At 41.3% G+C, this 14,355-nt stretch overlaps 1 protein-coding gene across 10 annotated transcripts in view; it reads right to left on the minus strand.

The window, feature by feature from the left end:
• Positions 1 to 959: 959 nt before the first annotated feature.
• The window catches only part of CYRIB (CYFIP related Rac1 interactor B), a 145,001-nt gene continuing 131,605 nt past the window's right edge, over positions 960 to 14,355 (minus strand). For all 10 annotated transcript variants that reach the window (XM_045078127.1, XM_004743560.2, XM_013051764.1 and 7 more), the window contains 5 exons: positions 12,448 to 12,564; positions 11,409 to 11,488; positions 10,010 to 10,136; positions 8,170 to 8,240; positions 960 to 1,705 (listed from right to left, as the gene is read on the minus strand). In XM_045078127.1, the coding sequence (XP_044934062.1) occupies positions 1,642 to 1,705; positions 8,170 to 8,240; positions 10,010 to 10,136; positions 11,409 to 11,488; positions 12,448 to 12,564 (459 nt within the window). In that variant the 3' untranslated portion in view covers positions 960 to 1,641. The remainder of the gene's footprint in view (positions 1,706 to 8,169; positions 8,241 to 10,009; positions 10,137 to 11,408; positions 11,489 to 12,447; positions 12,565 to 14,355) is intronic.

Genomic DNA, 14,355 nt, shown 5'->3' on the forward strand with positions numbered 1-14,355 from the left:
GTAAATACCCTTATTCCAAATAAGGTTGTATTTTCAGGTTCCAGGTAGACATATCCTTTAGGGAGCCACGATTTAATCCATTACAATACTCAGAAGACTGGGGTTAATGTTTTCCTGAAGGCTTCATGAAGAAGGTCTCAAAAAATGCAAGTTGCTGCTCATCAGATGGACGTGAGTGGGGAAGGGAAGGGCAGGTTTGGGGACCAGCCAGAGTTAGGGAGGTGTGACATCACATGCAATCACTGCAGGCAGCGGAGCTGAAGACGAGCTGGGTATGCACTGGGGGAGCGTGCGGTGAAGGCCAAGGAGGTCAGCAGGGAGTCCATGGCGGTGCTGTGGGCATCACGATCCAGCACTATTAAGCCAAAAGGATTTGGTGGAAGCCTCTGGCACTCCTTCCACTTCACATGCACTGCCAGAGCGGAGACACTCAAGACACCCATCACACCACCAGCACAACGGGACTAGACAACCTTTAAGCTGCATCTCACAATCAGGACATTTTGATCTCATGATTAAGGTTTTATGATCTTCAAATAACATACACACTGGTTTTCTACCACTGGGGTCAAAGCCCCCCTTGCACACAGGCTCCTCCCCATGGTGAGGGCTGCTCTTCCTGCCACCCTCCCTCCTCGCCTCCTGTGACTGCCCTCTCACTCCTGGGAGCTGTGAATCAGGCAAGTGCAGTTTTTCCCCTATTACTACAACCATACAAAAGTAAATCCAGAGTAAAAAGCAGATTAACAACAAGATCACTGGTCTTACTGCATTTGGCAAGATTTTAAAAGCAACTAAAACTACCTACATAGACAATAATGAAGAAAAAAACTAATAACAAAGAACCAGTTCTCCTCTACAAGAAGTGGTAATATTTGATGTTTGTATGCATTCTGCTAAAATAACACAGGGAAGGCTTTACAAGCTTAAAAACAAAACACCAGTAAACCAAGCCACACTTAGAAAAATGAAAGCTGATTTTTATTTTATCATCAACAGCCATTCTTTAAACATGAACATGCATACGTAATATTCTACGCACACATCACAGTTTTTAACGTTAGTTAATAAAGGTTAAACACACAACATACATCCTTACAAAAAAAGTCAAATGCAAACTTAAAACTTTAAACAAAAGTCTTACTAATTTAAAAAAAAGTTTGTGTTGGGTACCATTTGTACAACACAGTTAATTTAAACATTTTCATTTTGGCTGCACATGAAAAAAGCGGCAGTAGAAAATAAAGTCATTGAGGGTTTTTAAATAGCAGAATAGGCAGTTTTGCCATGCAGGAGAAGCAATATTAAATATTAGTTTTCAAAAAAAATCCACATTTAAAAATATTTAGTTCAAGTCACAGAATTTTTCTCAGTAGAGACCCCAAATGCAATGCATAATTAGCTGCCTTAGATGGCCCGTTTGAAAGGACAATATCCCTTCAGAGTATAACTTTACTGATTTTGGCACAGAAAAGAAGTCTTAAGAACAAGAACATGATTAAAAAAGAGGGAAGAGGAACAGAGGCAAGAAATAAAAAGCAAGAGTACATGAGATAGTAATTGCAATCACTAAAAACTGTGCATTCCCAGTCACTGCAGAATACTGTCTTCCACCCACAGCAGGTGCGCACGCCACAGCTGCTACTGCAGCATGGACTTGATTTGCTTGGAGGTAGTCTCATCATTCAAATGTTTTGTTGTGTACCTACAAATAAAAACAGAAACAAAGACAAAAACAGCAATTTTAGGGAATTAAAAAAAAAACATTATCTGCACTGGGTTCTAGAATTATCACAAGATGAGCAAATAGATAAATCTTCTCTCACAATTGTGCCTTTAATTTTCAGCTTCAACTGGGTTCAGGTTCTGCCTCGCTTAGCCTCCCGACCAGCTTTTAGACAGAAGATCCAACAGCTGTGTACTGAGTCACAACTACCTTGCTGAAGTGAGCTGGTTAAAGCCTAGGGAACACCTCCCACTCGGAGGAAAACAGTCTCCGCTCCATCACAGGGACTGACAAATCACTGGCCCAATCTAAGCCCCCACCTATTTTTGTATGGGCTGTGAGTGAAGTGCCTTTTATAATTTTAAATGAATAGGGAACGAATCAAAAGAATATTTCACATTAACATGGAAATTATATGAAATGCAAATTTCAGTGTTTTTATAATTTTTTTTTTAATTTTAATTATTTATTTTGACAGAGAGAGATCACAAGTAGGCAGAGAGGCAGGCAGAGAGAGAAGGGGAAGCAGGCTCCCCACTAAGCAGAGAGCCTGATGTGGGGCCCGATCCCAGGACCCTGAGACCATGACTGAGCCAAAGGGAGAGGCTTTAACCCACTGAGCCACCCAGGCGCCCCTTTTATAAAAAGTTTTAATGGAAGACAGCCATACTGATTTACTTCAATATTACCTACGGTTACCTTCTTGCTACAGTGGCAGAGTAGCTGTGACAGAAACTATGTGGCCCCAAACCCTAAAAAGTATGTTTACCCTCTAGACCTTTACTGAAAAATACGCCGAGCCCCACTCAAGTCCCAAACCATCACATCCCCAAATGTCTCAATATTCTGAGTGCCTTGTTTCCAGCTAGACATGTTTTGCTATAGGCAAGTAAACACAAAAATCATGAAGAGGGACCATTGGTTTATGAGAAGATTCACCACAGGAGCCCTTTAATAGCCCAAAGTCAGTGAGTAAGCCTGCTATGTGTCCGGCACTGTTCCAGGAGCTGACAATCTGGCAGAGCAGACAGACGGTAATACACTCATACCGGGGCAAAGGAGAAAATTACTAGATGGGGCCTTCCGGACCGGAAAAGCCCAGCTCACGAAGACCCCGCAGGTCACAGTGAGAAGCAGGGAGGTTATTCTAAGTGCACATGAAAGCCAGTGGAGGCTATCAGGTAGGGCAGTGATAGGGGATTTCATTTAGGTTCTGAAAAGACTGCTCTGGCAGTTGAAGAACTGTAGAGAACAGAGGAGCAGCACAGGGACCAACCAGGGGGCTGTTCCAAGGGCCTCAGTGAGGCGACCAACGCCTGGACGAGATGAGCAGCAATGGAAACAGGTGCTCAATGCCTGAATGTGGGACAATTCAGACAGAACTTAATCCTGGATCAGTTAATTTGGCTTATAAGAATTTCAAATTTAATCTTTAAGGAATAGATCATTTTAAAGCAAGTACACACAGATGGTCTTTGTGTCTTCAAGAAATTCTTGTTTCATTTCAAATCAATTAAAAATTGAAGAGAGGACCTGAACTCAAATCCTGGAGAGATAAGGACACACATGTACTTATTAAGTACTTGACATATTCCCAACGTTTTACTTAGAAGGCTACTTCCAAATTGTTCACGTACTACTGAAGAGACACCAGAGCACCTGGCATGTGATAGATGCTCCATTAGTACTTGTGGAAAGAAGACAAGAAAGTAAGCAGCCAGGCTGGAAAAACCATCCCTAAAGAATATTTACATTAAGTGGCAAGTGATGTAGCCAAGACTAAAGCCTTCTGTTTTCTTTTCCAAGTGCAGATAAAGTATATTTAGCTGCACATAATCCTAATGATGTCAGCGAATAAAAAATGCTTAACATCCTCCCCTTTCTTTTTTTCCCCCCTTTCCTTTATGCACCTGAACAGGGGAGAGAGCCATGCAAGCGGCACACCGACATTTCACACAGAGTGGTTTAAGTACCACTACTCAGCCATGTTCTCAGACATCCCAGGAGCTGTGAGTGCTTTCCTCTTTACCAGACACAAGTTCTTGCTGCTTTTGCGGGATGTGATCATGCACTTCCTGCAGTTCTGAGATCCTTCCCCTCAACGGGGCTGACTGGGAGGCAGGACTGTCACATCCTCACATTCTTCTCAAGAAATCGCCAGGAATGGAGGCACCTGGGTGGCTCAGTCAGTGAAGCATCCAACTCTTGATTCCAGCTGAGGTCTTGACTTGGGGTTGTAAGATGGAGCCCCATGTCAGAGTCTGTGCTGGGTGCGGAGCCTGCTTGGAATTCTCCCCTCTCTTTGCCTCTCCCTCTTTAAACAAATAAATTAAAAAAACAAACACGGGGCGCCTGGGTGGCTCCAAAGGCTCTGCCTTCGGCTCAGGTCATGATCCCAGGGTCCTGGGATGGAGCCGCACATCGGGCTCTCTGCTCCGTGGGGGGCTTGCTTCCTCCTCTCTCTCTCTCTCTGCCTGCCTCTCTGCCTACTTGTGATCTCTGTCAAATAAATAAATAAAATCTTTAAAACAAACAAAGAAGCAAGGAGGGATGGAGGGAGGGAGGGAGGGGGATAAAGAAGGGAGGAAAGCAAGCAAAGGGCAGGAGCGCCTCACACACACACACACAAACACACACTCACACACTCACACGGGAAAATCCCGTTTGGACCCATACGGCATTGCCGCACTTCAAGCATAACAACAAAGTTCCTTTTTGAGAGCGTATGACTTTCCTACCAAAGAAAATCAACTATTATTTAACTTTACTCTGAAATTTAGTAAAGAACGGAGTTATCTAGCACCGAATCTGAACTCCCAGCTCTAGCTGGCTCTCTCATGATGACAACACTTGGTTCCATTTTTCTATCTATAAAATGCAGGCATGACTTGCTGCTTTTCTGTAACCACATACTGTAAGTTGGAGGCACTATATATAATGATAGAGAAGCATTTAAAATAAACAGCATATATATGTGTATGCAATTAAAATTTTAAAATTTTTAGCTATTGGGGTGCCTGGGTGTGCCTCTGCCTTCAGCTCAGGTCATATTCCCAGGGTCCTGGGCTGGAGCCCCACATCAGGTGCTCTACTCAGCTGGAAGCTTGCTGCTCCGCCTGCTTGTGCTCTCTCTGCCTCTCTGTCAGAGAGATCAGTAAAATCTTAAAAAATAAAAATAAAAAAATTTTTAGTTATTAACTGCTGGCTCTGAGGAAGTTGATGGAGTGAGCATCTCTAGTAAAGCAGCTACTCAGAAAGTAATTCCACAAAACTATCTCCCATTCTCTAGAGGTCTAAGTAACAATTAACAATTGCACAGCACTTTTGGGATTACAAAGTGCTTTTCAAATAGTATCTCCTTTGCTCTTAAAGTGAAGCACATTAGGGGCTGTGGTAATTAGTGTGAGCAGTATTTCTCAAAGTGCCACCATGACATCAGCGAGGGTGTTTACTTATAAAATGAGGTTCCTGAGCCCCACCCCAGACCTGAGAGAGACCCTCTGGGGGATGGTGACCCAGGGATCTGCATTTTCCCCTCCTTCCTAGTTATTCCAAAGCACTCCAGGGTTTGGTCACATAGAAAACCTAAGGCTCAATGCTACAGCATCAAGCATACAGGATTTTAAGAACGAAAACCTGAATGTGAAAAGATTCCGACACTTATTAGCTATATGATCTGTGAGTCTCTCAAGAGCACAAGGTAACTAGTTGTACAGTTGTACGATGGAGACATCCCCAAGCACCTCATATCCACCATCTTCCTGTGGTGTGGATTAAATAAAGTCATGCGTATGAAACGGTATGAAACGACATATGAACATACAGTAATATAAAAATGTTACTAATTATAACCACTACTATAAAGCATCATGTGCACCAATGAACCTTACACAACTTCTCAGGTGAAAAAGAACCAGACATGTAACACGTTCACTATGTAGAAAAACAGTTCAAGAGTTATCTCTGCGATAAAACCTTCATCTTCTACTTTCCATTAGATATGCGAAACAAAAACTGAAAACTGTTAAGTGGCCCTTGCCTCAATGGGGCTTTTCTTCCCTTTTCCTCAAACACAGACTCCTACCTCTCACTTAGCCCTCATGCCTGGTGCTGCCCTAATGCTAGAATAGAAAAGACCCAACTACCTTTAAATTCTGAAAAACAAAAGCAAACTCTGAGGTTTTTGTTTTTTTTTTAAAGATTTTATTTATTCATTTGACAGAGATCACAAGTAGGCAGAGAGGCAGGCAGAGAGAGAGAGAGGAGGAAGCAGGCTCCCTGCTGAGCAGAGAGCCCGATGCAAGGCTCCATCCCAGGACCCTGGGATCATGACCTGAGAGCCAAAGGCTTTAACCCACTGAGCCACCCATGTGTCCAAACTCTGAGGTTTTAATGTGCGGAGCACTGCCCCTTCAAGGTAAAGAAATGTAACACCAGGCCTGGGGCTCCTGGGTGACTCAGTCAATTAAATGATTGCCTTTGGCTCAGGTCATGATCTCAGGGTCCTAGGATTGAGCCCCACCTAGGGCTCCCTGCTCAGTGTGGAGTCCGCTTCTCCCTCTCCTCTGCCGCTCCCTCTGCTTTTGCTCTCTCTGTTAAGTATAAAAATCTCAAGGAAGGAAGGCAGGAAGGAGGGAGTGAGGGGGGAGGGAAGGAAAACGGGCAAAGAAGCAATACCGGGTCCTCTTAGACTTGGATTCCCTCTTCCTTTTCAAAGCAGGTTTCCTGTCACTGACTGGCTTCGCAGAGTCTCACCAGTAAGAAAAAAAGGGTCTTGGTAGACAAACCGGGCTGACTGGGTCCCAGGGTGTCTTCAGAAAGGAATCAAGTAGTAAAGATTCACAATACCACAAATATGGATAAAACCAATGAGGTTTATGTTGTAAAAACCTCCAGAGTAAAAAATTCCCAGAAGTTGCGGTTTCTGTAGGCTTATGGTTGAAATAATTTGACATTATGAGGCTTTTTATTGTTATATTATGATCCTGACTCTTTCTGATCTTTGTGTAGAAACGACCTCCTTTGCTCAGGTAGTCACTGCTCACAGAATACTTTTCATAATCCTAATAAAATCATTTACTGGTTCCATTCAGCTGAAATGATACAGCACAGAATTCTGCTTTATGATGCACCAAGTGTGACTAAGCATTCAAGAGGAGTAACAACCTGTTTTGCTCATTAAACATGAGAAATTTAATACTGAGCTGGACATCATTTTTGGTTATCACGTGAACTAGTGCACTACAGTAAAAAGCAAAGACAGCCCATGACCTCAAAAAGTCTCTTTATAAATATTTCTGTGCTCATGCAATTTTGTGTTTAAACACAAAATAATTTGAGCAATGAGCAAATTATCTTTTATGTTAGGGAAATTAAATTGCAAATTAAATCTCTGTAGTTAAGATGTTATAGTATGCTGAGATTTGCATTTAAAAATACAGCAGCATTCAAGAGATGCCTGGCTGGCTCAGTCCATAGAACTTGTGACTCTTGATCTCAGGGTCATGAATTCAAGCCCCATGCTGGGCCTAGAACTTACTTTAAAAAAAATGGAAAGAAAAAATCCTCTTAAAAAAAAAAAATTACAGCATTCTTAGGAGTTACAGTAACAACATCAAGTTTGAAAAGACAGCAAATAACTGTTTTTTCATTATAAGAAATATTATAAGAAATATACAAAATAAATAAAGGTATCTGTGAAATTAGAAATGTAATGATATTAAGGGAAAAGAGCTAGTTTTTGCAGAAGAGTTTTTATGGCATTTGTAAAAAGTAAGTATCACAGACCTATGACTATCTATAAAGTGTAAAGAAAAAGTTTTGCAAGACTATATACCAAAATTAAGAGCAGTTTGTTTCAAAATAGTGAGATTATGTGATTTCCTTATTTTGCTTTAAATCTTCCTGTTTGCTGAATTTTATTTTATAATTAGCATGTTGCACATTCATTAAAAAAAAATAAACATCCCAAGCCATCAAAAAATGAAAGCCAAAATCTTTGGCAAAGAAATAAAACTGCTGGGGCAAATGGGTGGCTCAGTGGGTTAAGCCCCTGCCTTCGGCTCAGGTCATGATTTCAGGGTCCTGGGATTGAGCCCCGCATCGGGCTCTCTGCTCAGCAGGGAGCCTGCTTCCTCTTCTCTGCCTGCCTCTCTGCCTACTTGTGATCTCTGTCTGTCAAATAAATAAATAAAATTTAAAAAATAAATAAATAAATAAAACTGCTATTTTCAGGTGAACGCCCCCCCCACCACGCACACTCTCTTTATTATAAAAATATTGTAACCAACAGTTGAAACCAAGAGTGACAATAAGCAAATGAGATCTTCCCATTTCTAACATGAACATATAAATTCATATTCTTTGTACTACTGGCATTTTGAAGTATTTCCTTATAGATAGTTTTTCTATACATATTCACATGTATATATATACATACACACCTGAGAGCATTTAGAAGACCTTCTACACTATTGGGAGGTTGGTCCTTAAGAACTTTGATACAACCTTTCATCTAAGAAGAAAAGGAAACAGAAAAGGTAAAAATGTTTTTCTCATACAACAGTCATTATCTCAAAACAGTAGTACTTAAATCAGTACCACAACTATGGAACTCATGAGAAATTACATTCTAGAAATGTCAAAATCATTATTCTTAAAAGAGGGGGAAAAAAATCAACCCAACTGTTATTTTGTTTCTTTGTCAAGCAAAACTTTTAAAGAACTGAATCTGGTCAAATGAAAGCACTACACACACGAATGAGAGAACAAAGGGTTGGCTAAGGGACGACTTCCCAGAAAAGGTGTGAAGAAGCTTTTAAGAAAACAGACTGAACACGTAGCCAAGGAAGAGTGGAGCCTTTCCAGGTAGACAAACACCTTGACAAAAATAATACATCTTATCACACACTGAGAACAGCATTTTGCAAGGCTGAAATGACTAGCATAGGGGAGTTTACAGAGGGCCTCACAAGCCAAGGAAGACTCAACTGTAACTAATGGGGTAGGGACTTGTGATCGGCTCTAAAAAGGGAACAACTCAGTAAAGATGGTATGTAAGGCACATGAGCCTGATGATTTTGAAAACACGGAATGTAGCAGAAACAGCACAGGCTTGGAGTGCCTGGGTGGTTCAGTCAGTTAAGTGTCCTCGTCTTGATTCTGGCTCAGGTCATGGTCCCGTGATCCTAGGATCAAGCCCTGCACTGGGCTCTGCGATCAGCGTGGAGTCCCCTTGAGATTCTCTCTCCCTCTACTCTTCCCTCAACTAAAGTGCCATGCTCTGTCTCAATAAATAAAATAGAATGAATGAAAAGGGAAGGAAAGGGAAAAGGTAAGGAAAGGAAAGGAAAGAAAAAACAAAAAACAGGAGAAAAGAGAAGAGAACAAAAGGTGAGCACAGGCTTTGCAAGCCATGGAGATGTAGGTTCAAAATCCTACTCCACAATTCACTAGAGATAATACTATGTAATTAATTTCCCTGAATTTTAGTTTCTCTATTAGTACAGAGGAAATAACATCTACACCCTGGGAGTATTTTCCGAGGTAAGAGGGAAACTAGCATAAAATTCCTGAGACACAGTAATAATCATTCAATAAATGTTAATTCATATCTCTTCACAGAGGATGGACATGAATAAGAGGTAAAGAGGCTGGTGGGCAATCAGTAATCCAGACACGAAATTCCAAGAGCCTGAGCTAGCTAAGAAAGGAAAACTGAAGACAATTCTCACCAAATACTGGTTATAATTCTGATGAACTAGATGTGACAGGGTTAGTGCGAGAAATTACGAAACAGAGAAACCAGAAACCTGCTGTATTCCTAATATGAACTTCTGTAGAGACAAGCCAAGTAGGAACCCAGACTAGAGCCACAAATTATTATGATTAGGAGGGAGGAGAAATTCTGTATTATATGGTCTTTTTTCATTGGGAGAACATCTACTGAATTTCTATACACATTTGGAAATAAGTCTTTTGTTTGAAATGGCTTTTGGTCCAAGAATGAAAGTAAACTTCTCATGTCTAAGTATTTATTTATATTGCCAAATATGCAGGACGGCTGAGGAGTAAGAGGGACAAGGAGGCATGCTAAAAGACTGCGGCTGTTGTACGCGGCTATTAAAAACCCAGCACAAAACAAGAGGGAAGAGAAACCCACTATTATCAGAAACTGTAAAACTGAGGGCTGTGACAGGGTGCAACCTGCAGCTCTTTTAAATAAATGCCTATGAATTCCACTTCCAGAAATGGTTTGAAATTAAATAAAACAATATAACTTACATCAATCTTTGAAGTTTTGGCAAATGCTCCCACTGGATGTACATGGTCATAGAGTATTATGACACCCACCATTACCCTCAAGCAGAATGACACCGTTTCTTCATTTGTAAATCTGCTTCTGTATTCCCTGGAGGGTAGAAAAGATATGGAGGGATGAGGCACATCACTATTTAATGAACTGATCCAACATTCAGTTGACCCTGAAGGATGTATCCTGTTGATCTCTAAAAGGAATGCTAACGTATGCCCCCCTTTCTCCAGGGTGAGATTCCCAGAGAACTGAGGTGGGTGCAGCAGGTATCACGTATTCTCATCTCTGTATGAACCCTCCTTGGTGTTATCACCCCTTCTGCTTGTCAGAGATGAGGCAAATTTAGAGAAATCAAAAGTAGCCCCACAGTAATGTTTTCAGGATAGGTGCTTTGTAAAGGTTGTTCCCGCCAATATGATGAAAAAAGCCACTAGCTTAATTGAGCAATATGCTTGCTATTTAGAAGCTAACTTAATCTAAGTATTTACATTATTATATCACTGGATTCTAATTTCACTAAAATTCACTCTTATTCTTCTCTCAATTGGGAAAAAGGGAAACAGAACTTTCATCTATCTATAAAGCAGCATGACATAGCAGAAGGCGTCCAGAACCAGGATGGGGCCATCCAGGCATGTGTGGCAGACCAGCCAGTGTGCATTCAAGTCCCTTCATTTCCCAGGACCTTGCTCCCCTAAAGAACAATGATAACGATGAATAGTTGCCCTCCTACTTCATAAAGTTTTCCAGTAAGATGATGTGTATACTACTGCCTTGGAAAATGAAAAGCTCCACAAAAACAAAAAGTTATCTAATAAGACCATTTGTTATTTAGGAATCCAGGAGGGATTCTTTCTTCCGGCTGCTAAGAAAATCCAGCCAGACAACACTATGGTATACATGATAAATGGCTTGAAAGTGAAGGGAAACCCAGCAGAGAATTCAGATTAGTGTTGGAAAAATAAATAAAGACTGAACTAATACTGAGAGAGGGGTTAAGTGGAAGAGTAACTTTAGACCTCTAGCAAAAAGACAAGGTTCTTAATGAAAAGGAGAGAACGCTGATGAGAAGCATAACCAAAACACCAAAGCTCTTCCCCTATCTCCAATAAGAGCACCACAAAATTCCCCATTCCGAAGAGTCAAGTAAGCGAGTCTGACTGGCCTTAGGCCTTAGGCACCTGAAAATCCACTGTACTTTCTAGTTAACCAGTTACATTAAGCTCCAAATTATTTTAATATTGTTCACATATTAACTTTGGATACTTCAGATATACGTATTTTCCACCTTCTAAATAAGACCTGTTCGTATCTAGACAACCGTTTCAAGAGGATTGTTAAAGTGAAAAAGAATCAGCTAATACTCACGGTGTTTCGAGCATGACTCTGCATACACTAGCCATGGTGCTTAGACAATCTGTGGTATTTTCTATTGGTAAATTTTTATTCTGTAAAAGTGTATGGAGGAAAAAAGTGAAAGTGATAGTTATTACTTAAGCATAATTTAAAACTTAGCATAATGTGAAAAACTGACAACTTTAAATGTTCGTTTCTACTCCTAATTTTGTTTTTTTAAAAAAAGGGGGGGGGGAAGACTAGATTCTAGATACTATTCCAAGCTCTAGGGAAATGGCTATGAGCCAGAGAACCAAAACCCTGCTCTCCTGAGAGTCACTTACATTGCCGCTGAGTGGAAACAATCATTACATGCAGACAGGCCCTTAAAGGTCATGAGGTATAGGGATTTTATCCCAAGGATACTGAGAAGTCACTGGAAACATTTTATACAGAGGAAGAAGGGCTTCTTAAAGGGCTTTTTAAATGTTTGAAACATTTTAAACAGAGGAAGAAGTGGTTTTTAAAAAGATTTTTTTGGCTGCTCTTTGGAGAAAGGACTACAGCGGGGCAAGAGCAGAAGAAGTAGGACCAGGGGGAACACGAATGCTGTAATCCAGGTCCGAGGTGAGAGGGCCGATCTGGAGAGGGAGAGCAAGAAAGGGGCTAAGTTTTCAGACTCAGGGTCTATTTTAGAGGGAGAGTCAATAACACTGTCTCACAGAGGAGATAAAAGAGGTGAGATAAAGAAAGGAATTCAGGATTATAACCTGTAAGTTACTTCCCTTTATAGTGGTACTATTAATTAAGACAGAAAAGACTGGAGAAAGGGCAGGGTCAGGAGGTAACACCCAACACTTTGTTTGGCCATGACACCACTGAGGTGTTGACTATACATCCAAAGGGAAGCTGCTCATAGGCAGGTAGATGCGTGCATGTGGGCCCTGGGGAAGGGACAGGACTCAGTGCTTACGCACGCAGAGCTGGCAATGTCACAGGGCCTGCGGAGGTCACCGTGGCTGCAGACAGGAAGAATAACACGAAGATAATCAACCATCCAGGCAACGCTTACCTCTGATACAAATTTTGTCGTGGCATCACTTAAGGTTTTCAGCATTGGGGTTGCCTCAGCATAAAACAAAGACATTCGATTTGCCAATTCATTATTTACTTCATTTTCTCCTTCTGCCTATGTAGAAAGTAAGAGCGTGTGATATCAGTTCACAAATTATTAAATATGATAACATCTATAAAAGAAGAGCCTAGGGCGCCTGGGTGGCTCAGTGGGTTAAGCCGCTGCCTTCGGCTCAGGTCATGATCTCAGGGTCCTGAGATCGAGTCCGGCGTCGGGCTCTCTGCTCAGCAGGGAGCCTGCTTCCCTCTCTCTCTCTGCCTGCCTCTCCATCTACTTGTGATTTCTCTCTGTCAAATAAATATATAAAATCTTAAAAAAAAAAAGAAGAGCCTAGGCAGAGTGCCTGTTTCGCTAATGCTTGTTATTCTATTAAGTACCCTTCAATTATATTTCAGATCCTCCTGTGCAAATAATACTTAAATATTCTTTAAAACAGGTTAAAAATGATATTAAGCAATTTTTCAGAAAGATTAACATCTTTTAAAATATTGTAAATAATATTAAGCTGTTGAGTAAAACCTGGATGGGCTGCCTACTATAACAAGGCATTATTCTTAATGCTATGGAAGACAGGAAGATGAGGAAGACGCTGCCCCAGCCTCTGTTTTAGGATCACACAGGTACCCAACACACTAAGAAGTAATGACCAAAAAAAAGAGGTGAGAGGAAGACTACATTAGACTGGAAGAAACTGAGACAGACAGACTCTGAAGACAGCCTTTGCAGATGGGCAGGTAGGCACAGCATTCCAAAAAGTCACGGAAGAAGAGCATGTTTTCAAGTGGCTTAGAGTAATCCAGTGTGTTCAAGTGGCTTAGAGTAATCCAGTGTGTTCAGTGTACAAGGGGCCACGGCCAGCGGACAGTAAGGTTGGGAAGGAAGGCTGGGGTCAGACTGCAGAGTATCTTAAGAGCTAGCTTAAATTCGCATTTTTCTTCTGCATGTAATGGGGGGCCCCTGGACATGTTATTAGAAAGGAACAACAACTAGGTCAATTTTCTTTTTCTTTCTTTCTTTTTTTTTTTTTAAAGATTTTATTCATTTATTTGACAGAGAGAGAAATCACAAGTAGGCAGAGGCAAGCACGACAGGGAGGGGCGGCGGGGGGGTGGGGGTGGTGGTGGAAGCAGACCTCCCGCTGAGCAGGGAGCCCAATGCGGGGCTCAATCCCAGGACCCTGAGATTATGACCTGGGCTGAAGGCAGGTGCCAACCACCGAGGCATCCCTAAAGCAAACTGACTAATGGTGGGGGGCGGAGTGTGCCAAAGGGACCATAGGTCAAAAAATGAGTTCTACAGAATGCCTCCCAACAAGAATGAGAATGAGGCTCTCAACTGGAACAGAAAAACAAAGATGAAAACGGGGGTGGGGAAGAGATGTGAAAGATATTTCACTTGGCAACAGTTGGATGTACCTGTAATTACTGAGGATGAAAGACAGGGCAAAGATGATTTTATGGTGTCTGGCCTTGAGAGGTAGCAGGACAGCTATAACAGGAGGACTGACTGGGTGTTACGTGTTTTGATTTGATTTGATTCGATTTGACATGGTGGATATGAAAAAGACAAATGATAAGTCAACATCACAGCAGAAACTGGTCTATGCAAAACCAAACTGATGTAAAATAACAGATGCTTCATGGAAGAGAAATCCTTTTCCTACCAAGGCCCATCTTACAATAGACACTTCAGGAAATACTGACTCAATGAAAAAAGAAAAAGAAAAAAAAAAGAATGGTCGCTCCTTTGGCACTTTCTTCTTTTTATTTTTCCTTTGGCACTTTCTTTAACCTCTTACGCCACTTACCACTCCTTACACACTTATGTAATCTTTAGTATTAAACT

The sequence above is a fragment of the Mustela putorius genome, unplaced genomic scaffold (assembly GCF_011764305.1).
Source record: "Mustela putorius furo isolate JIRA1106 unplaced genomic scaffold, ASM1176430v1.1 tig00000228_pilon_pilon_pilon, whole genome shotgun sequence".
Classification (NCBI taxonomy): domain Eukaryota; kingdom Metazoa; phylum Chordata; class Mammalia; order Carnivora; family Mustelidae; genus Mustela; species Mustela putorius.